Below are 27,086 nucleotides of genomic sequence, written 5' to 3'. Positions count from 1 at the left end.
ATTTAGTAAATGGTAAATGCAACTGTATGTAAAGAAAAAAGTGAATTTATGAAGGATGTTGAAATATCATTTTGTTAACTTAAAACACCTTTACACACACTAAAGTTCAATATGAGGTAAATCAAACTAAAGAACAGCTTTGGAGTTCATGTTTGGTTTTGGTCAGTCTCAAATTTGACAACATTCAGCATTATAGATATGCTGGGTTTGGGTCTCAGTTATATGCCTCGGAACACACACACACACACACACACACACACACACACACACACACACACACACACACACACACACACACACACACACACACACACACACACACACACACACACACACACACACACACACACACACACACACACACACACACACACACACACACACACACACACACACACACACACACACACACACACACACACACAAACACACACGTACCTGCGGACGGTGAGCTGCAGAGTCTTGTAGGACCCTTTGACCAGAGCGATGGCCTCCTGTCTGAACCCGGTCAGCTCCACATCGTTGATGATGACGATCTCATCCCCCGTCAGCAGAGGCTGGTCCAAACTGTCAGCTTTACCGCCCTCCTCTACCTGCACACACACAAACAAGTAGGGCCAGATTCACTGAGGAAATGGAATAAGAGCTGAAGAGGTCAATGATTTTTCTGCCACAATTTGCATGTCTTTAGCTAATGATTTACAAAGCTCATAATGCATTCCAGTCCTGAGCTCCAAACACATTCTTTAAGTCTCTACTGGGTTCAAACTGAACCATATAAACACTGGTGGTGTGTGCATGGGTGTCACTGTCGGGAAAAGTGGAAGGTTTGGCTGTTTGCCGGATGGCTTTGTCCTTCTCACGTCCTGTCTGTCTCTCTATAGGGGGTTTCATTTTGAAAACTCAAAATAACTTTGGTAACTGTACTACACCTGATTATTATGGATGTATATATAAGTAAAATATACCTGAAAGGCATTACACATTGGAAAGAAGTATCAGTGTGAAATAAAAACAATTGTATCATAAAATATAGGACGAATAAGGAAAACAATTCAAGGACCTTGTTTTGCAGTACAGCGCTAGTTTGTCCTTGTATAGTCCTATATTTTCGAAACACATGAATTATCAACTGATAACCAACATTTTTGCATTATTGAGTGAGCTACAGCTGGTAAAATCTTAGTGTCATTTCAATAAGCAAACTCCATAACAAAAGACACACACATACACATTCTGTATTTATCAGCATGACCCCCTGCATTATCAGTGCTGCCGATGATGCCTTTTAGCAGCCTGTCAGCGTGTGTGCAGCAGTATCTGAACGTCTAGCGACTGTGTGTTTATCACTTTGTGGCTGTGTGTGTGTGTGTTTGTGGGCAGGCTGTGGCTCAGTGGATAGTGTGCTGGTCTTCAAATCAGGGGATAGCAAGTTCGAGTCCCACCACAGTCAGCATGTCATTGTGTCCCTGAGACACTTCACCCCAAATTGCTCCTGTGGGGATTGTCCACAGAACTGAATGTATGTTAGTCGCTTTGGATAAAAGCGTCTAACAAATTACATGTAATGTTCGTCCTCTTTAAGGTCACATTGTCTCCTCTTTGAGATGAGCTAAATTAAATCCTGAGATGGTAGTCAAAACATCTCTGCAGAACGTCACAGGCTCAGGCTGGATCCAGGACGTTTGGTGTGTTTATAGATGAAGGTGAAATAAAATATGTTGCCTGCTTCAACTGTTACCATCTAGTGCCCTGAAGTCAGATTAAAACTAGGTAGGCCTCTGTACTCTGACTTGATACAGGACAGATTTGATCACAGTAGCAGTAGTTTGTTCTACATTTTGATGCCAAATTTAGACTCCAGGCAACGTGCTCCGTGTTCCTCTGACATTATAAAACTTGAGATAACTCTTTTTTAATGGCTTCACAGTGCTGCAGGTGGCCTGGTCATTGTCTTCATATTTATGAACACAGAGGACGTTAAAGCTGACCATATAATGTGAGTGCAATGTTAAGTGTCCATGTCCACCTGGTACTACCAAGTTGTCTTTATCTGTGCATCAGGAAGAACTCATGTTTATGCAGGTGTAACAGGCGAAAGCACACACAGTAATCAGCATGTGGTTGGAACATCTAGACTCTCATCAGATTACAGCCAGATGTAAATGACCTGCGTGCAGCTCAACTCAACATGCCTCTCTCTTCCTGCTTCAGTATCTCAGGCTGCCTGTCAGAGAGGTTCCTCTGCAGGGGGAAGTGAGGAGAGCGCATGCTTCAGGCTTACCAGCACCGCTGAGAGTGAGACCTCCCAACATCCAATGTTACATGTCCAGAGTATGAATTGTCTTTTAGTGCATGGATGCCTCTGCTGTCCTCTGTCTCTGAGGTGACTCTCGTCAGCCAAGTCCAAGTGGCACATGCACAGTACCCAAAATTGCTTCCATGCACCATGTTTATTCAAATTCCACCAGCGTATCTAATCAGCATATTTAGATCTGATCACAACTAGGACCGAATCAAGATAATAAGAAGGATTTATTTTCCTTCCTTATCATGTGTGTATTTGTATTGTACACCTGTAATTTAGCAAACAATGCCGGATTTGCTCTGAACCTGAGGAAACGTTCAGAAAGCTCCAGTGGAATCAGCCCTACTATTTAAATGTAAATGTTACCTCGTGATGTAAGAGAAACCGAATGTGGTTCCTGTCATGGCTACAAGATGCTAATACAAGAAACCTCTGACTATAGTTAAAAGTAAGCCCGAAGCTAGTACAGATCGAGGTAAATACAGTTTGCATTATTTGCTTCTTCATTGACTCATTGACATACATCCTGTCTTTGCCTAAATCTAGATTTCTGAAAACTAAACGTTGCACCCCTCAGGTACCTCTATATGACCTCACAGATCAAAGGTCTGCGTTACCCTGAGGGAATCCGGCAGTACTGGACACCAAAGTGCCAGTATTTGTTTTGACAACCCTCAACTGTTTCCAGTGATCAACAGTGGTTTCTAGCTCTATCTGGACTCTTTGAATGTAAAAACAACTGCCAATAATTTCTCACAGGGTGTGTCTGACCCTGCTGTGTTACCTTTCATTCAAAACATAGTGTTATTTTGAACTGTATTCACTGAATGACTTTAATCAACTATGTGTGATGGCCCTGAGGGGGAACTCACAACATTACACAAGACAACATGGCAGTTCATAAAATGTATCACCCAATGTGAGAATGAGGTGAGGCCCAGGCCACTGAAGATGTGTTTTCGGAAGAATCAAAATTGTTCAGAAGTATGTCTGAGTACATGATGTGTTGTTATTCGAGAAATGAAACATCTTCTCAGAGCTGTGAAAGAAAAACAGAGAGTTCAAATGTAAACTGCTGCTCAGCTCTGAGGAGCAGTGCACATGCACACTGTGTGCCTGATTCAGGAATAAATATACCCAAATAAGGCTTGCAGATCACTCAGTAACCCTGTGTGTGTCTGTGTGTGTTACGGACTTCGGTATTCCAGCTGAAATTCATTATCCTATTATTCAGATATCCAAACAGAGCTCATACCGTGACTATAACAACATACCTCCTCTAATCAATAAAGACTGTGTGATTTGGGAAGAAATCCTCAGACAGAGCGGGGGGGGGGGGGGGGGCACAGCAACTCTAAGAGCTGCTGCTATAGATGGAATGCAAATGGAAATAAACTATACATATGAAATCTTTACACAGTGCTGCACACACAGTGAACATCTTTTAACCCATCCTAGTATTAGGAGCAATGGGCAGCTTCTATAAAGGACCCAGGCCACAGCGGTGAGAGCGCCACATCTGGACCACCAGACACTAAACTGAAGCTGTCGGGTCACTCTGAAACAAGAAACTGAGCTGTGGAGACTCTGGGTTGCAGCTGAACTGTTTCCCCTCAATTTGAATGTGTAACCATTGCAGCGTTGGTGCTCATCCAGTGTGATGCCAGTCATGGGACCTTCAGATTAACACTGGGGCTCAGAACCAATGAAATGCACTGCACTGATGATAAACAAGCTAAGGTCAAGTGTGTCTGTCTGTCTGTCTGTCTGTCTGTCTGTCTGTCTGTCTGTCTGTGTGTGTGTGTGTGTGTGTGTGTGTGTGTGTGTGTGTGTGTGTGTGTGTGTGTGTGTGTGTGTGTGTGTGTGTGTCTGTGTGTGTGTGTGTCATGGCTGGTGGGATCTCATCGGCCAACCTCACTCACTCAAATCCGTGTTTTATAGCTGAGTAGTTTTCATGACAGGTGAAACATAAATAGAGTTTTAAGAACTAATAACATCATCTGAATGGTTACTCCGTGTGGGTGAGGGGGAGCAGAAAGCAACATACAAAGGTCTAACAGCTGAGACACACACAGTACACACAGCTGTGTGACTGCTCAACACGTGATGGAGATCCCCACTGATCAGTTCTCTGTTGATTCAAAGAGCAAGAAGAGATTCAGAATGGAGGTAGCACTAACACTAATCCTATTTAAAATCAATCAATCAATCAAACAATCAATCAATCAATCAATCGATCAATCAATCAATCAATCAGATGTTATCTGAGATTCTATTCCAGTATCACAGAACCAAATGAAAGCATGAGTGTTTCCAAAGCATGGAGGAAAACACATTTTTCACACACACACACACACACACACACACACACACACACACACACACACACACACACACACACACACACACACACACACACACACACACACACACACACACACACACACACACACACACACACACACACACACACACACATTATTAATGATGATGATTCAACCACCTGAATGGATGAAACAGGTATCCAGCTGGTTTTTTCCTGTACTCTTGTTGTTGTTGAGGGTAAATGAGAATGATGACCCATAATTAAAATCAGGAAATCTCTTCCTCCTTTAAATCACAGACTCAATATAGGTCACAAGGAGGACATGGAAAACACTTACAGAAAGGAATTACAAAGATAATAATAAACATGCACGTTGTTGTTTAGAATTCTTATCAAATAGAGTAGGATTTTTTAAAAGGAATCATAACATTTTATACGCCTCCTATCGAAACAATCATTGGTCATAGATAAAAACAAATAAATTATAGTTTGACTATATTTGTTAGTATATTAGGGTTATTACACAACAGAGACACTGCATGGTCTCAGTAGCAGTGGTGTTAATAACTAAGTACATTTACTCAAGTATTGTACTAAAGTCCAATATTGAGATACTTGTTGCTTACTTGAGTATTTCCATGTTATGCTACTTTTTACTTTTACTCCACTACAAGTTTTTAATTTGAACATTTAGTTCCTTTACAGATGTGGATGAATGATGTGAAATATAATCAAGTGTTAAATCAGACTTTAGTTCCACCTGGATTAATTCACAAGCTACCCTGCGGTATACAAAGTCATTCAAACTAGCTGCACCTATACCCTTTGAGAACACTTTCATGATCAATCATTATAAAACATATATTATTCTGAAATGGACCAATCTGCACAATGACTACTTTTACGTTTGGTACTTTAACGGTATTTAGATGGCAATACTTTTTTACTTTTACTTGAGTAACATTTTGAATGCAGTACTTTTACTGTAACAGAGTATTCCTACACTCTGGTACCTCTACTTTTACTTAAGTACACCATCTGAGTACTTTTCCACCTGTAGAGATGACAGACACATGACAGTATGGAGTCCCACCTTGGAGATGATGAGCGGCTCTCCGTGCTCCAGGCCTCCCTGCAGGGTGAAGCCCCAGGGCGCTCCGCCCTGCAGCCGGGCCTCCAGCAGCACCCAGCCGCCCGCCTGCTGCCGGAGCCCCACCCGGACTCCGTTCTCCATGCCGGCCAGGGAGCGTTGTCTCCCGGCTGCTGGATCCTCAGCCCGTCGGCGGACCGGCGGACGGAGGGGGGGAAACGGACTGCGGAAAAGCGGTTATCCTTCACGAGTGCATTTCCTTCATTCATTTAAAACTTCTCTATAAGAAAAAGAAGGAAGGAGGTGTCCGAGCACCGGGCTGCGGGTCCTGCAAAGTGCATTCCTTAGAGAGAGGCTGGTTCTCCGACAGACTCCAACCAAAACTACCGAGGCTTTGAGGAGCTGCAACAGGTTACTGAGAGGAGGAAGTCCGAAACACCGCTTTATTCCTCAAACTGAAACAAGACCAGAGCTGCTGTAACAGAAACAGGACTGCTCTCTCTCCGAATTTCAGTTTACCATAACAATAGGATTTACTGCGACTCACTGAGCCAGAAGAAAAGAGAGAGAGAGAGACAGAGAGAGAGAGAGAGAGAGAGAGAGAGAGAGAGAGAGAGAGAGAGAGAGAGAGAGGCAGGGTGAGAGCGGGGGACAAGAGAGTTGAGGAAGCAAGGAAAGAAAGGAAGGAAGGAAATAAATAATCGAAGAAGAAAGGGAGTTAGGTAAGAAGGAATGATTACATTAAAACAGAGGGATACAATAAAGGATACAGTTGAAGAAAGAAAGGGAGTTAGGTAAGAAGGAATGATTATATTAAAACAGAGGGATACAATAAAGGATACAGTTGAAGGAAAAAAGGTAATTGAAACAAGTGGGAGTGTATCAGGAGAGTTAACACAGCGTTTGCAGATCCCCCCTACTATTCAATATTTTCAGTTATGAGAACGATCATCAACCAAAATATTTTGATACAACCATCCATTTAAAAACATGACATGAGAGGAATGTATATAACTGTTATGGCCTTCCTCCAATGAAAGAGAAGAAGAGGACGCAGGAAGTGTGTTTCTGTGGGAGGAGCTGTAATCCAATCATTCACAGCACAGCTCACACTGTTTCCATTCACACTGGAACCAGATTACAACTGCTGGATCCAATCATGTCACGCTTCACAACAAACTGAAACACAGAGCTGACATGTAGTGTTTGAGGTCAGATTGATGTGTGGTATTATCATTCAAATAAACTACATCATACCAACGGCTGGCATGCTTCCTTCTTTTCTTTCCAATAATTCTGTCTTTCGTTGTCTGTAAGTCATGCAAAGAAATCATGTTATTATCAAAGAATAAATGATGAGCTAACAAAGCTCGTCGCTACCCCCAAACAGAGCTGAGGACTATTAAACCTATGTTCAGAATCAGAATCAGCTTTGTTGCCAGGTACATTTACACATACATGGAATCTGCTTTGGTGTCAGGTGGTGCGAACATAAACAAGAAAATAAGTTGTTGTTGTAGGTCAAAGATATAAAGATAATAGAAAGAAGTATTTTTAGAAACTATTTAGCATTAAAAAAGAATAAACACAAGTATTTACACCACATTTTAATTTAAATATACAAAGAACCTAAAAAGCTAAAACACTTAGGACAATGAATATGCGACAATATATGGCAAACTTCAGTGAATTCTATTTTAAAGTGGAGGGCTGTGCAGAGGTGTGCAAAGAGAGAGAGTCATGTTGGCTCTAGATGAAAAGAGGATCACCAAAATATTACAATTCCTGTTAGGAAAGGTGAATCTGTTTACAACAGATGGCCATCCATAGAGCCACTTTGCTTTTGATGGCTGACAGGAGTTTGAAACATTAGGCGGCACAACTTGAAACACGTGTGCTCGCCTGGACAGTGGCTGCATAAAGTGTGAGTTAGCGTTACACAGGGTGATTATCCCCTATCCCTCATATGTACATCAGTGATGAAGCAGCAGGGACCACTGAGTCCAAGCTTGTTTCAAAACTCCAACAGACATGTGAGTGATGACACTTGATCTATTGTAGGAACACATCATCAACACATCACTGACTGTCTACACTACAGCGGATATTGTGGTGACAGTTACGGGACATAATTCACTGTGTCATACAATGTGTGTTGCAACCCGGACCAGTTATTGAGGGTACCGGGGTTGGTTGTCATTCATGCTAGCTTGACATACAGAGCAGTAAACGTACTTACCTTGTCTTGATTTATGGATAATAAAGTGTGGAGTTCCAAACTGAACACTGGTGACCCTGACGTTTTCGTGAAAGTTTCCGAAGACTCATTGAACATGGCTGATCACGATGTTTTTGTAAAGCTGCCGGAGTTTTGGGAGCATGCCGCTGCGGCGTGGTTCGCACACGTGGAGGCACACTTTGCCTGCCGACAAGTCCGTGACGGGGATTTTAAATATTTCCACGTGGTAGCAGCGATGGGAAGCTCCACGTCATCCAGGTTGGTGGGATTTATCGCAGACCCCCCGCACCATGGCAAATATGAGGCGATTAAGGCCCTTCTCCTTAAGACATTTAGCTTATCTGCTAAGGAGAGGGCCTTGCCAGATACTTGACATTCAAGGCCTAGGAGACAGCAAGCCATCTCAGCTGATGGAGAAAATGCTGAATCTGCTAGGGGGGGAAGACCCTCGGATTTGGTTCATGGAGATGTTCCTGCGCCAATTGCCTTCCCGGGCCCAGACGGCGCTAGCCGGACCAGTTATTGAGGGTACCGGGGTTGGTTGTCATTCATGCTAGCTTGACATGCAGAGCAGTAAACGTACTTACCTTGTCTTGATTTATGGATAATAAAGTGTGGAGTTCCATACTGAACACTGGTGACCCTGACGTTTTCGTGAAAGTTTCCGAAGACTCATTGAACATCGCTGATCACGATGTTTTTGTAAAGCTGCCGGAGTTTTGGGAGCATGCTGCTGCGGCGTGGTTCGCACACGTGGAGGCACACTTTGCCTGCCGACAAGTCCGTGACGGGGATTTAAAATATTTCCACATGGTAGCAGCGATGGGAAGCTCCACGTCATCCAGGTTGGTGGGATTTATCGCAGACCATAGCAAATATGAGGCGATTAAGGCCCTTCTCCTTAAGACATTTAGCTTATCTGCTAAGGAGAGGGCCTTGCCAGATACTTGACATTCAAGGCCTAGGAGACAGCAAGCCATCTCAGCTGATGGAGAAAATGCTGAATCTGCTAGGGGGGGAAGACCCTCGGATTTGGTTCATGGAGATGTTCATGCGCCAATTGCCTTCCCGGGTCCAGACGGCGCTAGCCAACACGTCCATTAGAGAGCCCAGTGCATTGGCTGAAGAGGCCGAACGTTTTTTCTTGGCTACCCAGCAGCCCGGTGCAGAGGCGCTAGCTGTGACACTCAGCGCCCCCTCAACAGTTAAGAAGGCTTGGGGGAGGCTGGACGCGACAGTAACAAGCCGGCGTGGAGACACAGGAGAGTGTTTTTACCACGCACGGTTCGGGGCCAGCGCGAAGAAGTGTGTCGCTCCCTGCAGCTACAAGCCTCAGGGAAACAGAGGAGCCAGCGCTCGGTAGTGGCCCTGAGCGTTGGCGGCACGAGCAGGCTTCTCTTCATCAGCGACAGAGTCTCGGGAAGCTTGTTTCTGTGTGACACGGGAGCTCCCGTTCCCAAGCCGAACGGCGGTTGGTGCCTGTGTGGGGATTCCCGCCGCCTCAACGACGCCACGACACCTGACCGCTACCCGGTGCCGCACATTCAAGACTTTTCAGCACATCTGGCCGGTACTTCGGTGTTTTCGAAAGAGGACCTGGTGCGTGGTTACCACCAGGTGCCCATGCATCCCCTGGACGTCCCTAAGACAGCAGTGATAACGCCATTTGGACTTTTTGAGTTCATGTGGATGCCTTTTGGGCTCAAGAACGCCGCCCAAACGTTCCACCGCCTGATGGACTCGGTGCTGAGGGACCTGCCGTTCGTGTTCGTTTACCTGGACGACATACTGTTGTGCACCGACAGAAATGTTTAGATTTATGTTGTTTTTTGGTTGTATTGTCTTCCACTTCCTGTTTTTGTCTTGTCACTCACCGTTTACCTGTCATTCCAGACTCATCAGCACCAGCCCCGGCCCTGATTGTTTTCACCTGTCACCCCTTCTGTGTCTCCTGTACTCATCAGCGTCAGCCCCGCCCCTGATTGTTCCCACCTGTTTCTTATTGTCTTGTGTTTAAATTCCCCTGTTCCCCAGTGTTCCTTGTCAGTTCGTTTTTGTCTAGTGCCATGGTCAGATCTTGCTCTTGTCTTTTGCCATAGTCAGGTCTATGCTCTCTAAGTGCTCTTGTGAAAGTTTTGATCATCACTACGTGAGCGTTTTCATTTTGTTCTCCATTTTTTGTTGATCATTTTTGCTGTTCTTGAAAAGTATCTTCAAAATATTTTACCTCTGTCTCCCGGGTCGTGCAATTGGGTCCTACCTCCTAAGTGTCTGAGTTTGTAACAGAACAAACTGACCGTTATGTACCCAGCCGACCCAAGAACGCTTGACGCCGCTCTGTCAGCACAAGGCGCGATAATATTTTACCACGAGGAACAGCTGGGCATAGCTGCCCATGAAAGGAAAGAGCTGGAAGGACGCCAGGCAGATTTTCAAGGAAACATCTCAACACAGATGCAACAACTGAATACACAAATGAATCATTGGGTTACTCACCTACAGACTGCTCCTCCGCTGAGAATTTACTTGTCAATACTCCAGCTGACACAATCTACCCAAGTCAGGCTGTTCTTTCCTCACTACGGCTGGCTCTTCCGGAGAGGCTCCCCGGGGATTCCATGAACTGCAGAGCTTTCCTGGTTCAGTGCGATCTGCATTTTCAGCACACCCCCAGGGGCTTTCTCATCAGACCATGGTAAATTGGCATTTATTGTGTCCCATTTAACGGGAAGAGCAGCAGCCTGGGCTTGATATGAAGTGCCATCGAAAATAAAAAATTGATTATCAAGAATTATCAACGGGGGGGGGGGGGGGGGTTGAGGAGCTTGTGAACTATCAGCAGGAGGGTGGGGGAGCCTCGCTGCGGGGAAGCAGTGTGTGGACCTGTCAGCGCAACTTACATGATGCCGAATTTAACAAACACATTTCAATAATTGGTTTAAACGGCATAATAATAAGGACGATCGTCCGTTCTGTGATTCTCCAGAGCACACATGTTATGATATTAGGGTCATGCAGAGTGAGATGAGATCGCTGTCCCTTTAAGAGAGAGAGAGAGAGAGAGAGAGAGAGAGAGAGAGAGAGAGAGAGAGAGAGAGAGGGGTGTGGCTTGTGCATGTGTGTTGTTGTCACGGTTTGTGAAACAAGCAGGACCCAAATGCAGATATAAACTGAAAATTCCTTTATTTCAAGGCTATGATATATATATATATATATATATATATATACAATGACAAAACAGAACACTCACCGCAGAACTAGTCATGGAACAAGACGAACCGACCAAGACAGACAGAAAACCCAGAACTTAAATACACACAAGACTACTCACACAACAAGACACAGGTGCGGAGGGAGGAGAAAACACAGGGGCCCAGGTGAACATAATCAGACAATTAGACACACCAGGGAAACTAATGACAAGAGGAAAAACACAGGGAAAAGGACCAGACAATAACCCAAAGGAAAACATGACATGGAAAACAGCAAAAACACCCAAACCTACACAACTATAAACGTGACATAACATGAGAATCGTGACGTAACCCCCCCCTCAAGTGACGGATTCCAGACGTCCCAAAAAAACAAAAGTCCAGCAGGGTGGGTGGAGGGGGTCTGCAGGATGGGTCTCGGGCGGACGGCCCGGGGGCAAGGCAGAGTTCAAAAAAGGGGAATTCGGGCAGACGGCCCGGGGGCAAGGCAGAGTTCAAAAAGGGGAATTTGGGCGGACGGCCCGGGGGCAAGGCAGAGTCCATGGAGGGAATCTCGGGCGGACGGCCAGGGGGCAAGGCAGAGTCCGAGGAAGGGTGAAGACCAGACAGCTCCGGAGGCCGGTCAGGAGCCGGTGTCGGCAAGATACCCCATCGAAGAGGACACAGGACCGGCAGGACCCCCGGCAGGAGAGCAGTCGGCGGAATCCCCAACGCGACAGGACATGGAGTTGGCAGGACCCCCGGCAGAAGAGTAGTCTGCAGGACCTCCAACGGCACAGGACATGGGGTTGGCAGGACCCCCGGCAGAAGAGTAGTCTGCGGGACCTCCAACGGGACCAGACATGGAGTTGGCAGGACCCCCGGCAGAAGAGTAGCCTGCGGGACCTCCAACGGCACAGGACATGGGGTTGGCAGGACCCCCGGCAGAAGAGCAGTCTGCGGGACCTCCAACGGCTCAGGACATGGGGTTGGCAGGACCCCGGCAGAAGAGTAGTCTGCGGGACCTCCAACGGGACAATACATGGAGTTGGCAGGACCCCCGGCAGAAGAGCAGTCTGCGGGACCTCCAACGGCACAGGACATGGGGTTGGCAGGACCCCCGGCAGAAAGGCAGTCTGCGGGACCTCCAACGACACTTGAGTGGGTTGGTTTGCCAACAGAACATGGGGAGCTGGCGTCGGACGGACAGCCAACAGGAGACGAGGTGCTGGAGTCGGCCGGTATGCCGACAGGACTCGGGGAGCTGGCGTCGGACGGACAGCCATCAGGACACGGGGAGCTGGCGTCGGACGGACAGTCAACCGGAGACGAGGTGCTGGAGTCGGCCGGTACGCCGACAGGATTCGAGGAGCTGGCGTCGGACGGACAGCCAACCGGAGACGAGGTGCTGGAGTCGGCCGGTACGCCGACAGGACTCGGGGAGTTGGCGTCGGGACCATGGTTACTGGAGCCGGCACTGAAGCCGGGACCATGGCTGTAAGGTCCGGTTCTGGAGCCGGAAACATGGCTGTGTGGGCCGGCACTGGACCCGGATACATGGCTGTAAGGTCCAGTTCTGGGGCCGGAAACATGGCTGTAAGGTCCGGTTCTGGAGCCGGAACCATGGCTACTGGGCGCGGAGCGGAAGCCTGGACCCTGGCTGTGTAAGCCAGGTAATGGAGTATGGAAGTAAAGCTGCATGCGCCGGTACTGGAGCACGGAGCCACGGCTGCTGGGTCTGGCGCTGAGCGGAAGCCTGCACCCTGGCTGTGTAAGCCAGGTAATGGAGTATGGAAGCAAAGCTGCGTGGGCCGGTACTGGAGCATGGAGCCATAGCTGCTGGGGCCTGTTCTGGGGTTGGAACCATGGCTCTTGGGGCTTGAGCTGCTAGCATGGCCTTGCGACTCCTCGTCTTAGCAGCCGCCTGAATACTCCGTGGACCTCCATAAGCCAGACGAGTTCCAGAATATGACTCCTGGACAGGAGCAGGAACTGGGGCAGAAGCATGGGTTGACTGCAGACGGAACTCACCGAGGCGTATGGTGCCAGGTTGGGAATTGGGAGGCCGGGAGCTAGCATGCCTGGGGCTAGCAGGCCGGGAATCACACACAGGGAGGATCTTTGAAATCCAGCCAGGTAAGAACTTCACCATACATGGTTTCTCTCTAGCCATCTGGCGCGCCTCCGACAACACAGCCTCCCGCTGCTGAACTCCGGGTGCTCTCTTCCATCTATCCGAGCAGTTAGCCAAAAAAAAGGAAAAATTTAATAATTCCAACTCGAACGGATCTGCTGAGCCCATTTCTTGGTCGGTTCGTACTGTCACGGTTTGTGTAACAAGCAGGACCCAAATGCAGATATAAACTGAAAATTCCTTTATTTCAAGGCTATGATATATATATATATATACAATGACAAAACAGAACACTCACCGCAGAACTAGTCATGGAACAAGACGAACCGACCAAGACAGACAGAAAACCCAGAACTTAAATACACACAAGACTACTCACACAACAAAACACAGGTGCGGAGGGAGGAGAAAACACAGGGGCCCCGGTGAACATAATCAGACAATTAGACACACCAGGGAAACTAATGACAAGAGGAAAAACACAGGGAAAAGGACCAGACAATAACCCAAAGGAAAACCTGACATGGAAAACAGCAAAAACACCCAAACCTACACAACTATAAACGTGACATAACATGAGAATCGTGACAGTTTGTGGATGGTAGAGCGACAGTGAGGGAGCGTGTGTATGTTTCTGGAAGTGAAACGAGGCAGCAGAAAAACAGAGGTCTGTGATGTATTTTGTGAAACAGAAGAACAGCTAAATAAATACAACGGCCTCCCAAGAAGAGCTCGCCTCTCTCCAGTCATTTAAGCTAAAGTGGGCTATTGAACCTGAAGCTTATTGCTTCTGCCCTCCTCCACTATGGTCTGAGAGCCGACAGGAAAGTTCAACACACAGATGGCCAGTCCGCCCCTTTGTAGCATATTATTTCGATGAGAGATGAGCAGATCGTCACTGGGCTTTCAACTAAATACATAGCCACGCAAAAACTGCGGCATTTGTGCAGCTCCTTATGGGTAGGCCTACTGCAATTTGTGAAGTGCTTTCCTCCGTGGTGAAACAATCAGCACTGCACCACGGTGGAAAGCGGCAGAAAGTCGCCTGGAGTTAAAGAGAGCGGGGCTGCGTTGCATGCATAGCTTCCTTCTGCAGGTAACGGGGAGACGCGCTCTGGTGGCGGTCTCGTTCAGGATCCGAAAATACAATTTAAATATTTTGCACACTTATTCCACTTATTCCTAGTGTGCCACTGGTTACGGTGCCAGGGGTTGCCGACCCCTGCTCTATGCTTTGCTATTCATTAACCGACTTCACAGACACTATGAGTCACATTTTTGACCACTCGTCACCTGCTACAGAGGCCAGCAGAAGGCTTCTTTAGATGCGCCAGCACAACGGTCAGGTGGTTGATTATGCCATCGAGTTTCGCACGGCAGCAGCAGACAGCGGGTGGAATGTTCCGGCTCTTCGTGACGGTTTCCTGACTGGACTTTCGGATCCAATAAAGGACCAGCTGGCTCCTCTGGAAGTGCCACGAGACCTGGAGTCTCTCATCGCTGTATCCATCCGGATCGACAACCGACTTCGGGAGAGGGAGAGAGAACGCCGGCGCACCCGTGACGGACATCCCAGTTTCCAGGGCTTTCCTCGGAGAGCCGCTCCGCCGGGGGAAGTTTTCCTGCCTGCGGCTTCGGACCGCCAGAGGACCGCGCCTCCGCCTGACTCAGACGAACCCATGCAGTTGGGTAGGACCAGGCTTTCTTTGGAGGAGAGGCAGCGCCGCCTTCGGGAGGGTTGCTGTTTCTACTGTGGCCAGTCGGATCACCAACTCTCCAAATGTCCGGGAAAAGACCGAGCTCACCAGCCAAGAGGAGGGTGCTGGTGAGCAAGCTTCCCACAGACTTCCCTCCTCGACCTGTTACTCAGGTAAACATTTGTATTCACAATCAGGCCATTGACCAGGGAGTGCTCATAGACTCAGGGGCTGACGAAAGTCTTATGGACTGGGGCATAGTCAAACAGCTAAAGATAAATACTGTTCCACTATCTCGCCCTATTAACGCCAGTGCTTTAGACGGTCGTCTTTTGTTCACTTTTACCCACTGCACTGAGCCTATTCGGATCACTGTCAATAAGGACCATACAGAAGTTATGCAGTTTCACATTTTCGAATCTGCTCAGCACCCGATTATTTTGGGTTTTCCGTGGTTAAAAATTCACAACCCACACATTGACTGGCGCTCAGGGAAAATTAAGGAGTGGGGAGAGGATTGTATTAACAGGTGTAAACATTCACGCTCTGTTAATGCACCAACAGACCCTGATAGGATCATTATAGATCACCCTGACTATCCTGATCTACAGAAAATACCTCCTTGTTACCACGATTTAAAGGAAGCCTTTAACAAATCGAAAGCCATGTCACTACCCCCTCACCAATCTTTTGATTGCCCCATTGATCTCCTACCGGGGGCTCCCATTCCCAAAGGAAGACTGTATTCAATCTCAAGGCCTGAGAGAGTGGCAAAAGATGAGTACATTTCCTCTTCTCTCAAATCAGGAATCGTCCGTCCTTCATCTTCCCCAGCTGGAGCGGGGTTTTTCTTTTTAGGAAAGAAAGATGGTTCTCTGAGACCCTGCATAGACTAGATTCCTCTTAATGACATTACGGTAAAGAACCGCTATCCTCTGCCACTCATGTCCTCTGCTTTCGAACTACTTCGGACTGCCAAGGTATTCACCAAGTTGGATTTAAGAAATGCGAATAAGGAAGGGGGATGAGTGGAAGACAGGATTCAACACTCAGAATAGCCACTATGAGTATCTTGTAATGCCTTTTGGACTGTGTAATGCACCGGCTGTGTTTCAGGGTTTTGTGAATGAGGTTTTGCAGGAGTTTTTGAATGTTTCTGTGTTTGTATATCTCGATGACATTTTGATTTTCTCACCAGACACTAAGTCCCATGTTAACCACGTCCGTCAGGTTCTGCAGAAACTGCTTGAGAATCAATGATATGTCCAGGCAGAAACTGTGTCTTTCTTAGGATACATAATATCTCCTAACCAGATGCAAATGGATCCTGCCAAAGTCAGTGCAGTCTCCGATTGGCCAACACCAGACTCCAGGAAAAAGGTTCAGCAGTTCCTGGGGTTTGCAAACTTCTACAGGAAGTTTATTAGAAACTTCAGTTCTGTTGCTGCCCCTCTGCATGTTCTGACTTCTCCTAAGGTTCCTTTCAAGTGGACTCCCCAGGCTGACGTCGCCTTCCAGCGCCTCAGGGAAAGGTTCACCACAGATCCCATACTCACCATTCCGGATCCCCAGCACCAGTTTGTGGTCGAGGTCGATGCTTCCAATGAGGGTATTGGAGGGGTGTTGTCTCAAATATCCAGTGAAGACAACAAGATGCACCCATGTGCCTTCCTATCGCGTAAGTTGACGAAGGCAGAGAAGAATTATGATGTGGGGAATAAAGAACTGTTAGCTGTGAAAGCTGCTCTTGAGGAATGGAGACACTGGTTGGAGGGGGCAGAGCAGCCGTTCTTAGTCTGGACAGACCATAAGAACCTGGAGTACATTAGAAAGGCTAAACGCCTCAACTCCCACCAGGCCAGATGGACTCTATTTTTAAGTAGCAGGGCTTGACAGTAACGGTTGCCAGGTTGCCATTGGCAACCATTCAGAAAAAATGTCAACCACTTATTGGCCTTTGGTTGCCATCAGTGGCAACCAGTTTTTAACATAAATAAATAAGGACAGCAAACAGCTAAATGTGCACCCCAAAAGAGATAAATGTTAAATATGTGTTGTATTAAGAGTAATGCTGTCAAAATTATCGCGTTAACAGCGGTAATTAATTTATAAAATATTTAACGCATTTAACGCATGCGCAGAATGGCCCGCCCCATACATCCCACCAGTGGCAGCGGCAGGGTATGGCTGGGGTAGGCTACAGCCATACCAAGAAATGGCTTAGCCCCACCATGAAAAATGATGTTAAAGTAAGCAAAATAAAGTCTGCCAACTCGCGCGGAGTAAATTGCACAGACAGCAGTTAGTAAGATTTTTTTCAGTTGCCACTTACCGAAGACTAGAAACGGTTTTGAAAACTTTTGTCACGTAGTGATCGTCTTCTCAATAGAACATCTTTGATAATGTCTTCTGGCCAATCAGAATCAAGATAACGGCGTGGTGTTGTTGCAGGAAGTCCCGACGGAGAATATTTTTGCTGTAGTACATCTCTATATACATAGATACAACATTACGTGTTGATAGAAGTCAACACGTAAAGAAATAATACCCCACGGTTTGATGATTGATAGGTGTGTGGGCAGTCTTTCGTTTTGACACACAGAACAATGTTATAATTAACATACATATACTGTATGTTAAATGGACATATCTGCCGTCTTTCCTTTATCTTTCCATTCCCACAACAATATACATAAAGAAATGGCACATTTTGGACATAGTTCGAATGGTGATTAATCATGATTAATAAATTTTTAAGGTGTGATTAATCTGATTAAAATTTGTAATCGTTTGACAGCCCTAATTAAGAGTGCGCCGTGTGTTTGTTTTACAAAAAATGGCGAAGCAAATTAAGTTGTTTGACTGTGGGGTAAAAAGTTCGGCCAACCCGTCAACATCTCAACCGAATGTTCAAAGTGTTCAACTGATAAAGCGCAAGATGAACCCAAACGATAAGCAAAGAGGAATGTTGTCCATTCACTTCTGGTAAAAGTTCCTTCAAAATAAGAGTCCCGATCTTATTACTACCAAAATAAAATTCCAAACGAAACTTTACCATAGAAAAATATTGGCATACAAATATAATCACTTCTATAAAAAGGTAACACATTTTAAATATAGTTAGACATATTAAAGGTAATTTACAGCATTAATAATTCATATATAATTCTTATCTGTGAATGGTTTTCATTTATTTAACATTAGAAATGTATTAGTCTGGCCAATCCAAGACTTCAATGCTGAAGGGCCAGTGGATCTATGGTGGGGATACGGATGACCAAGAAACTAGTGACTTGCTCAATTCATTTGTGAGGGATCTGTGAAGAACAACAGCTGCACTACTGGTGTTTTGTATACCAGCAATTGAGGGTGGACAAGTTTACTACCACTTTAGTTTCAAATAATTTTGTTAATTACTTATTGTAAAGCATTTGAACATTCTTTTGTGTCACATGTTCATTATTAAGTTGATGTATTTTATAGTATCTTAATTATTTAAAATATAAGGTGTCTAAAAATGACAACCGTATTTTCAGTGTTGGCAATCAAAACCTGATGCCTGGTTGCCAGCCTGGCAACCACTTTTAAAAGTTAGCGTTGAGCCCTGAGTAGGTTCAATTTCACCCTCTCTTTTCGCCCCGGTTCCCAGAATCAAAAGCCTGATGCCTTGTCTCGCCTTTTCGAACCAGAACTCCTTGCTGTAGAGCCCAAGACCATCCTTCCTTTAAACCGTATGGTCGGAGCCTTTTGCTGGCAAATAGAGTCGGATGTTAAGCAGGCTAATATGTTGAACCCGGCACCTAGCGAGTGTCCAAAGAACCTGCTCTTTGTTCCTGTGTCTCTCCAGTCTAAGGTCATCCACTGGGCCCACACGTCTGTGCTCTCGTGCCACCCTGGAGTTAAAAGGACTATGTGCAGGATTAAGCAGCGTTTCTGGCAGCCAGCCATGAAGAAGGATGTGCAGGAGTAAGTAGCGGCTTGTCCGGTGTGTGCTTGCAATAAAACCTCGTCCCAGGTCAAGATGGGTTTGCTCCAACCGCTGCCGATTCCTCAACGTCCCTGGTCACACATACAGTATCTATGGACTTTGTGACAGGTCTCCCTTTCGTCCATAGACAAAACTACAGTCCTGACAGTGGTGGACCGGTTCTCCAAGATGGTTCATTTCATTCCTCTAACCAAGATTCCCTCTGCCAAGGGTACCGCAGAGGTCATGATGACCCATATATTCAGGATCCACGGATTCCCAAATGACATTGTTTCCGACAGGGGTCCACAATTCATTTCAGCTTTCTGGAAGGAGTTTTGCAGACTCATAGGCGCTACTGTCAGCTTGTCTTCAGGTTACCACCCTCAATAGAATGGACAGTCGGAACGCCTGACTCAGGAACTGGAGACTACACTACGCAGTCTCGTTTTCCAGAACCAGTCCACCTGGAGCGACCAACTCACATGGGTTGAGTTTGCTCACAATACTCTTCCCAGGGCGGCCACAGGTCTTTCCCTTTTCATTGTGCTAATGGTTATCAACCTCAGCTGTTCCCAACTAACGAAGGGGAAGTTACGGTACCATCGGCTCGTGCCTTGATCAGACGCTGTCGCCGAGTTTGGGCTGGAGCTCGCCAATCTCTTCTCCGAAGTTCGGTTCGGATGAAGGCTGTAGCAGACGTCCACCGCAGGGCCGCTCCACTCTACAGTCCAGGTCAAAAGGTGTGGCTTTCTACGAAGGACTTACCACTTCAGGTGGCTTCCAAGAAGTTGGCTCCAAGGTTTGTGGGACCTTTTCCGGTGTCTAAAATCATCAATCTGGTGCCTGTGCGCTTACGACTCCCCAGGTCCATGAAAGTACATCCTACTTTCCATGTGAGCAAAATTAAACCTGTGTATGAGAGCGCACTTATTCCCGCCTCCAAGCCCCCTCCACCACCCCAGTTCTTCGAAGGTGGTCTAACATACAAGGTTCGCAAGCTGCTGGAGGTCCGCAATAGGGGTCGAGGCAAGCAATTCCTGGTGGATTGGGTGGGTTATGGTCTCGAGGAAAGGTGCTGGGTTCCTGCGAGATTCATTGTGGACAAAACTCAGATTTTTATGATCGGCCTGGGCCATTAGGAGTCGGCCCTAGAGGGGGGGGGTACTGTTGTGCACCGACAGAAATGTTAAGATTTATGTTGTTTTTTGGTTGTATTGTATTCCACTTCCTGTTTTTGTTTTGTCACTCACCGTTTACCTGTCATTCCAGACTCATCAGCACCAGCCCCGGCCCTGATTGTTTTCACCTGTCACCCCTTCTGTGTCTCCTGTGCTCATCAGCGGCAGCCCAGCCCCTGATTGTTCCCACCTGTGTCTTATTGTCTTGTGTTTAAATCCCCCTGTTCCCCAGTGTTCCTTGTCAGTTCGTTTTTGTCTAGTGCCATGGTCAGATCTTGCTCTTGTCTTTTGCCACAGTCAGGTCTATACTCTCTAAGTACTCTTGTGAAAGTTTTGATCCTCACTACGTGAGCGTTTTCATTTTCTTCTCCATTTTTGTAGAGACCATCTTTTGTTGATCATTTTTGCTGTTCTTGAAAAAATAAAGTATCTTACAAATACTTTACCTCTGTCTCACGGGTCGTGCAATTGGGTCCTACCTCCTAAGTGTCTGAGTTTGTAACACATACTCGTCGCCAGCGCTTCGGTAGAAGAGCACCTGTCACACCTCCAAGCCCTATTCACGAGGCTCAGTCAACACGGGTTGATAATCAATCCGTCTGCAGTGCTCCACAGCCAAGATGGTTTACGGTCAGCCACTGAGGGTTCCGGGGGATTTCCTTCCCAACAGATCGGCTCCCTGGTCGGCGACGGCCCAGCGGGTTTTACTGCAGGACGCCGCGGAGGCCTTAGCTCTGATCCCCACTGCTCGGCACGGAAATCAGGTGTCCCGGGTTCCTGTGGAGTTCCGCTCGGCGGGGCATGTGTTCACCCGACACGACGCGCACAGAGGCACCCTGCAGCCCCCTTACGATGGGCCTTTCCGGGTTTTGGAACAAGGGGACAAGCACTTGGTGGTCGACCTGGGTGGCAGAGCCGAGCATGTCTCGGTGGACCGGGTGAAGGCTGCTCACCTGGACTTGGACCAGCCGGTGGTGCTGGCTCGACCTCCGCGACGAGGCCGACCACTGTCACGGAATTGGGGCTTGCGGTTCCGGTCCCATCTCTTCCAGCGGCCGCCCCTCCAGAGGTCACCTCCCAAGCTCCCGTTCTTCTCATGCGGTCCCCAGAAGCCTCCAGTAGTGAGACCCCTCTCAAGACCCTGGTCAAGACTGTCATGCATTCACCAGCAGCCTCCGGCAGCAATACCCCTCTCAAGACCCCAGTCAAGACTCTCATGCGGTCCCCAGAAGCCTCCAGTAGTGAGACCCCTCTCAAGACCCCGGTCAAGACTGTCATGCATTCACCAGCAGCCTCCGGCAGCAATACCCCTCTTAAGACCCCGGTCAAGACTGTCATGCGGTCCGCAGAAGCCTCTGGTAGTGAGACCCCTGTATGCCAGAAGACCTGTGCGTCTGTCTACAATGAACTGAAAGCTAATCTGGCTAAGGACTGGCCCTCTCCCCCAAATCACTGATCCACTGGAAAGGGACGGGGGAATACCATGCGTGAAATCACGTTGCCTAAAAGCATGGAGACGTACATTCAGACATACAGGGATCATTGTGAGGGTGTCGCACTGACAGTAAAACAGAAAGAAAATTGTCTGTCCAAGGTCAGCCGGATAAAGAACTTCCTCGTATTCATGGCCCATGGTGTTAACCAGCTGTCGGACTGGCTGTTTCTAAAAGACACAAAGAGGGTCCGTGGCTGGAGCGAGTATATTTCAAATTCGGGCCGGGGAGTCACAACATCGCTGTTGTTCCTGAAGAATGTGAACCATTTCCTGAGGTACTTGTCTGAGTTAAAGCTCCGGGGGTGCAGGCTCACCCAGTCTGATATGACCCACATCATCAGAGAGGTGACAGCCAACATGAACAACTTGAAAAAGTCTGTCACTGTCCACCAGTTTAAGGTGAAGAGGAACAAGCTGGATCGTCTGCCGAGCCAGGCGGAGCTTCTCGCCGCCATGGCGGCCGCTGAGAAGCGCATCCCTGATATCCTTGACCTGATGGCAAGCAATCCGACCTCAATCACCCAGTAACTGCTATATGGCTATCTAACCCTCCATTGGAGCCTATAAAGGAGGGATTGAAGATCCGCTCCATGTTCAGGGGAGCAGCATCATCAGAAGGAGATCTACCGCCATCAGATACCTCCGAAGAGGGCTCAGGGGCGGAGAGCAGCGATACCTCTTCTTCAGGGCCGGTTGATACTCCTGATGAGAGGGCAGGGGCCGTGGACTCAACCTGTTTTCCCCGGTGCACCGTACAAGTTAGACGGCTAATATGGCCCCCGGGCCCCCGCTAATCCTGTTTTTATTATGTATATTATCTATACTGTGTATACTGTGTGACAACCCTGTGGTTGTCCATCAGGTGGTGCTGCTGTAACCTGTGTGTTTCTTTTAATCAGCAGTGATGGGACTCACCTGTGGCCCTTGATTCCAGGATATAAGAGGGCTGCAGAACAGGCTCTCGCTCTCTCTCAGCTGCCCTGCTCGGTGCAGCAGGACACCTCTCTTCTGTTTGTTTTATTGTTGGTTGTAGACACTGTTAGTTAAAATAAATGATTGTTTTGGGCAACTCCTGTGTGGAACTGTTGTCCTTATGTTACAAGCAGAGCCAGCTTGTAACATATGGGGGCTCGTCCGATCCAAGAACCAGGTGATATGTGTTGACTTGATTTGTCTGCCTTGATTGTTAGACAGTTTGTTCCTGGTGTAGGGCATTAAGGAGTAGCTTTGGAATTACCTTTCCTGATAGGCATAAGCAACATCTCCTTCAGGGGAGCTTGTTGGTTTGTTATTTTTGTGCATAAACATGATTCGACATCTTTTTGTCATGGGTACACGTCCGTGGCTGTCTTGGTGAGTAACAGCTTTGCTGGGGCTTTACCGGGTCATTGGGTAAGTGTTTAAAACACCTGTCGTGGCATGCATGAAGACTAGGGTGAGACAAGATAGCTAGTATTGGGTAGGCAGTTAGCTAGGGGAGAGGTATTCCAGAGTGAAACAAAAAAAAAAAAGAATCGTTTTAGTTGTCTGTGCACCAGGTTCAAGGGAGTTTGCATAATCATGGCTACATTGACAGATTTTGTTAAGTGTCCCAGTGTGGAACTGCTGGAAAAATGTACTAAAGACCAACTGTTAAAAATTGCAGAGCATTTTGAAGTAGACGTTCCAAAGCAGGGTCGTAAAGACACCATAGTGACTATGTTACAGGCCCAGTTGGTACTGCAAGAAGTTCTGCCAACAGTGGCTGTCGATGATGGTTCCGAGGAGGAGTTGGCTGAGAAGGCAGCTATAAATCCAGAGCGGCAGAGAAGTGCAGGTTTTTCTTTGTTTGACTTTGGTGAAGTGACATTTGAACAGAGAAAGGAAATAATGCTGCTGCAGTACCAACAAGACAGTGAACGTGAGGACCGAGCAAGTGCTCGTGAGGACCGGGCTAGAGCTCGTGAACAGGAAACTGAGATGGAGCGTTTAAGGTTAACTACAGTGGTGCGGGAAGCTGAATTGCAACAAGAGCGTTACAAGTTGGACCTCATCCAAGAGGGTAAGCTTTCTTCTGGGGTGTCCCCAGCTACTTTTGATGTAGCTTATAACTTGAGGTTGTTACCGAAATTTGAGGAGAAGACTGTAGATTCGTTTTTTGGATTTTTTGAGCGACTTAGCCAAAGACGACAGTGGTCTGATTCGGAGAAAACATTGCTGTTACAGTGTGTGTTAACTGGTAAGGCTCAAGAAGCATTTTCTGCATTAAGTATGGCTGACAGTGAAGATTACTTAAGGGTAAAGACTGCAGTGCTAAAAGCTTATGAGTTGGTGCCTGAGGCCTACCGTCAGCAGTTCAGGAAGCTAAGGAAGTCAGAAGGACAGACCTATGTGGAACTTGTTCGGGAGCTGACGATGACATTTAATCGATGGGTCACGGCTTCCGAAGTAGTACATCTTAATGATTTGAGGGAACTGTTCCTTCTTGAACAATTCAAAGATATCCTTCCAGAATGCATTGCTACGTACCTCAATGAGAATAAGGTTAAAAATGTAACAGACGCCGGGGTGTTAGCTGATGAATACACTTTAACACACAAGATTCATTCAGGGAAGAGATTTGACTGGGGGAGCAGAAATAACTGGTCTGGTGACCCCAGAGGTCGAGTGGGTGAAGTGTTAGGGTCGGAGCAAAGGTCCGTGCATAGCTGGAGGGACAAAGTAGATCCAAATACTTGCAACTTTGGTTTGGGTAATGGTCACTGGAAAAATGAATGCCCGGAACTTAATGCAAAAACCAAGGGACTCCAAAATGGTCAGGTTCCCAGGCCTGTTGCCCTGGCAGCTCCTGCCCACAAGGTTGCTAGGGAGGAGGCTATAGCTGCGGTTAAACTCCATACTGCCCACAAGGTTGCTAGGGATGAGGCTATAGCTGCGGTTAAACTCCATACCACCCCGCCACTATTTGCTGCTGCGGTTTCTAACTTGGGACTAGCCCTGCAGGAGGCGAAGACTCGCCCCTCCCTGGCAGCAGAGGAATTTGATCCAGGTTATGCCCCTTTCATACGTCAAGGTTATGTGTCTTTGCAAGCGAGTGGCAAGAAACTCCTTGTTAAGATACTGAGAGACATGGGTGCTTTGGATTCGTACATAAGTGAGGGTGTTCTTCCATTTTCCTCGGAAACTGACACTGGAAGTTGTGTATTGTCTAGGGGAATGGGGATGCATTTGCTGTCTGCTCCAAAGCATCGGTTGGTGTTGTCCTGTGATTTGGGGCAGGGCGAGGTTGCCATGGGAGTCCGGCCTTCTTTGCCTGTTCCAGGAGTGGCAGTCATCCTGGCTAATGATTTGGCTGGTATCCTCAAAGCCAGTGGTGAGAGAACTTGCTGACCCTGAGAAAAAGCGGACAAAGGTATTTCTAGCATGTAACTCATTTTTTTCACCTTGTGCAGTAACACGAGCCCAGGCATATAAAGAGCGAGGCCCAAAAGGCAATTTGGGGAATGCTTTTTTTTCGCTGCCTGTTGTTCCATTGTCTGTCTCTCGTAGTGAGTTGGTGAAGCTCTTGTCCCAGGTTCGCCACGCCGAGGAAGTCACCAAACCCAAACCAGGGGTTAACGAGATGGTCCCTGTTTCTACAGCCTTTCCAGTTGGACATCCGACATCTCAAAGGTTCCCAAAATGTGATGGCTGATGCTTTGTCGAGAGCAGTACCTTAAGGGGGTTTTGTTCCTGTTTTCACTTCTTTTTTCCAGTGTATTCCTGCTCTTTAGTTGCTTCCAGGGTGCCAGGGTTGCTGAGTTGTGGAATGTAGGCAGTGGTAAAATGTATGTTTCATGTATAAGCTCTGTTATTGGGTTGGATGTTTCAGTGTCTTGGGGACACTTCTTTTATGGGGGGGGGGGGGGGTGTGACAACCCTGTGGTTGTCCATCAGGTGGTGCTGCTGTAACCTGTGTGTTTCTTGTAATCAGCAGTGATGGGACTCACCTGTGGCCCTTGATTCCAGGATATAAGAGGGCTGCAGAACAGGCTCTCGCTCTCTCTCAGCTGCCCTGCTCGGTGCAGCAGGACACCTCTCTTCTGTTTGTTTTATTGTTGGTTGACTGTTAGTTAAAATAAATGATTGTTTTGGGCAACTCCTGTGTGGAACTGTTGTCCTTATGTTACAAGCAGAGCCAGCTTGTAAAAATCATGTGATAATTAAATAAATAACAAAATATAACCTTGAAGGTTCCCAGGGACAGATACAGTGCCAGGTATCAGACTATTTAAACAATGTTTACCCAGGATTCAGACACCTTCCCTGGCTTGTAAAATGTGGTGATGCGCCCTGGAGGTATCAGACTATTTTAAACAACTTTTCCCCGCCTTTCAAACACTTATTCCTGAGTTTTAGCCTGTCATTTTTCACGATATCATTTAACATTGACCCTCTCCTGAAAATGGACATTTTCTGTGCATTTCCAGGAGAGGTTCAATGTTAAATGATATCGTGCAAAATGACAGGCTAAAACACTCTTCCAGACGTTTAAAAACACTTTTCCCGACCATTTAAACATTATTTCTGGCTTGTAAAGTGCAGTGATGAGTCCTGGTAGTATCATACTATTTAAAGTGTTACCAGGAGCATGAGAATATCCTCCACAGAAGGGGTGTTGGTGCCGTGAATAAGGCGGAATATGGATACCGATGGGCGGACGGTAAAGCACCGCGAAATCCACCCCCCCTTTTAGGGTTACCAGGGGCATGAGGTTATGTAGGGTGTGATCATCTGGGTTTAGTCCGTGGGGGAGTGCTTAAGTCCGGGGGCCCGGGGACTCACGGTGTGCAAGGTTATGGAGGTGCCCATGTCAGGGACACATCCTGGAGGTCATTAGTCCGTCCTTTGGGGGTCTTGGAGGGGCCACAGAGAGGTGATTCACGGTGGGAGCCACCAATGCAGAAACCATCCGCTCACCTTCTCTGTGTCTCACAAAGACACAGAGGTTGGAACCAAAAATCTCAAATTTGGACTCATCCGATCAAAGTACAGTTTACACTTTTCTAATGTCCATTTGATGTTTCTTGGCCCAAACAATTATCTTCTTTTTGTTCTTCATCCTTGTTCGGGAAATATTTTCCTAGGCCCATCATTTTGACCCAGTTTATCCGTTTATACTGTCCTGACTGAGCACAGGCACCTGTAACCTTGGCTGCTGTGCTCTCAGTGTTTTGTCTCCATATTCCTGCATGTTGGTGTCAGCTGATAGAGGTGTTATGGTTTTATCTTGTTATGCAGCATGTTGATTCTTCTCTCAGAACCAGCTAAATACACTCGCTGGAGCAGTTACTATAAATCTCGCTGTATTCTGTACAATGACAATAAAAGCTTTTGAATTTGAATTTGAAAAAATACATGGATCTGGGGTAGAGATCTTCAGAATTGGTGTGGCATCTACTGTGTCAACTCGTGGCACACGACATGTCTTGTGAATTCT

The 27,086-nt window shown here is 47.0% G+C and overlaps 2 protein-coding genes across 2 annotated transcripts in view; one reads left to right on the top strand and one right to left on the bottom strand.

The window, feature by feature from the left end:
* The window catches only part of shroom3 (shroom family member 3), a 104,978-nt gene extending 98,719 nt beyond the window's left edge, over positions 1 to 6,259 (bottom strand). The window contains exons 1-2 of the mRNA XM_079659932.1: positions 5,728 to 6,259; positions 439 to 593 (exon numbers count right to left, since the gene is read on the bottom strand). Of these exons, the coding sequence (XP_079516058.1) occupies positions 439 to 593; positions 5,728 to 5,868 (296 nt within the window). The 5' untranslated portion in view covers positions 5,869 to 6,259. The remainder of the gene's footprint in view (positions 1 to 438; positions 594 to 5,727) is intronic.
* The window catches only part of LOC307024895 (uncharacterized protein), a 119,716-nt gene that overhangs the window by 89,745 nt on the left and 2,885 nt on the right, over positions 1 to 27,086 (top strand). The window lies entirely within an intron of this gene.

This window comes from Notothenia rossii (genome assembly GCF_949606895.1).
Source record: "Notothenia rossii genome assembly, chromosome: 11".
Taxonomy (NCBI): domain Eukaryota; kingdom Metazoa; phylum Chordata; class Actinopteri; order Perciformes; family Nototheniidae; genus Notothenia; species Notothenia rossii.
The sequence above is the reverse complement of the archived record's forward strand: the minus strand, read 5'-3'. Positions and strand labels throughout refer to the sequence as shown.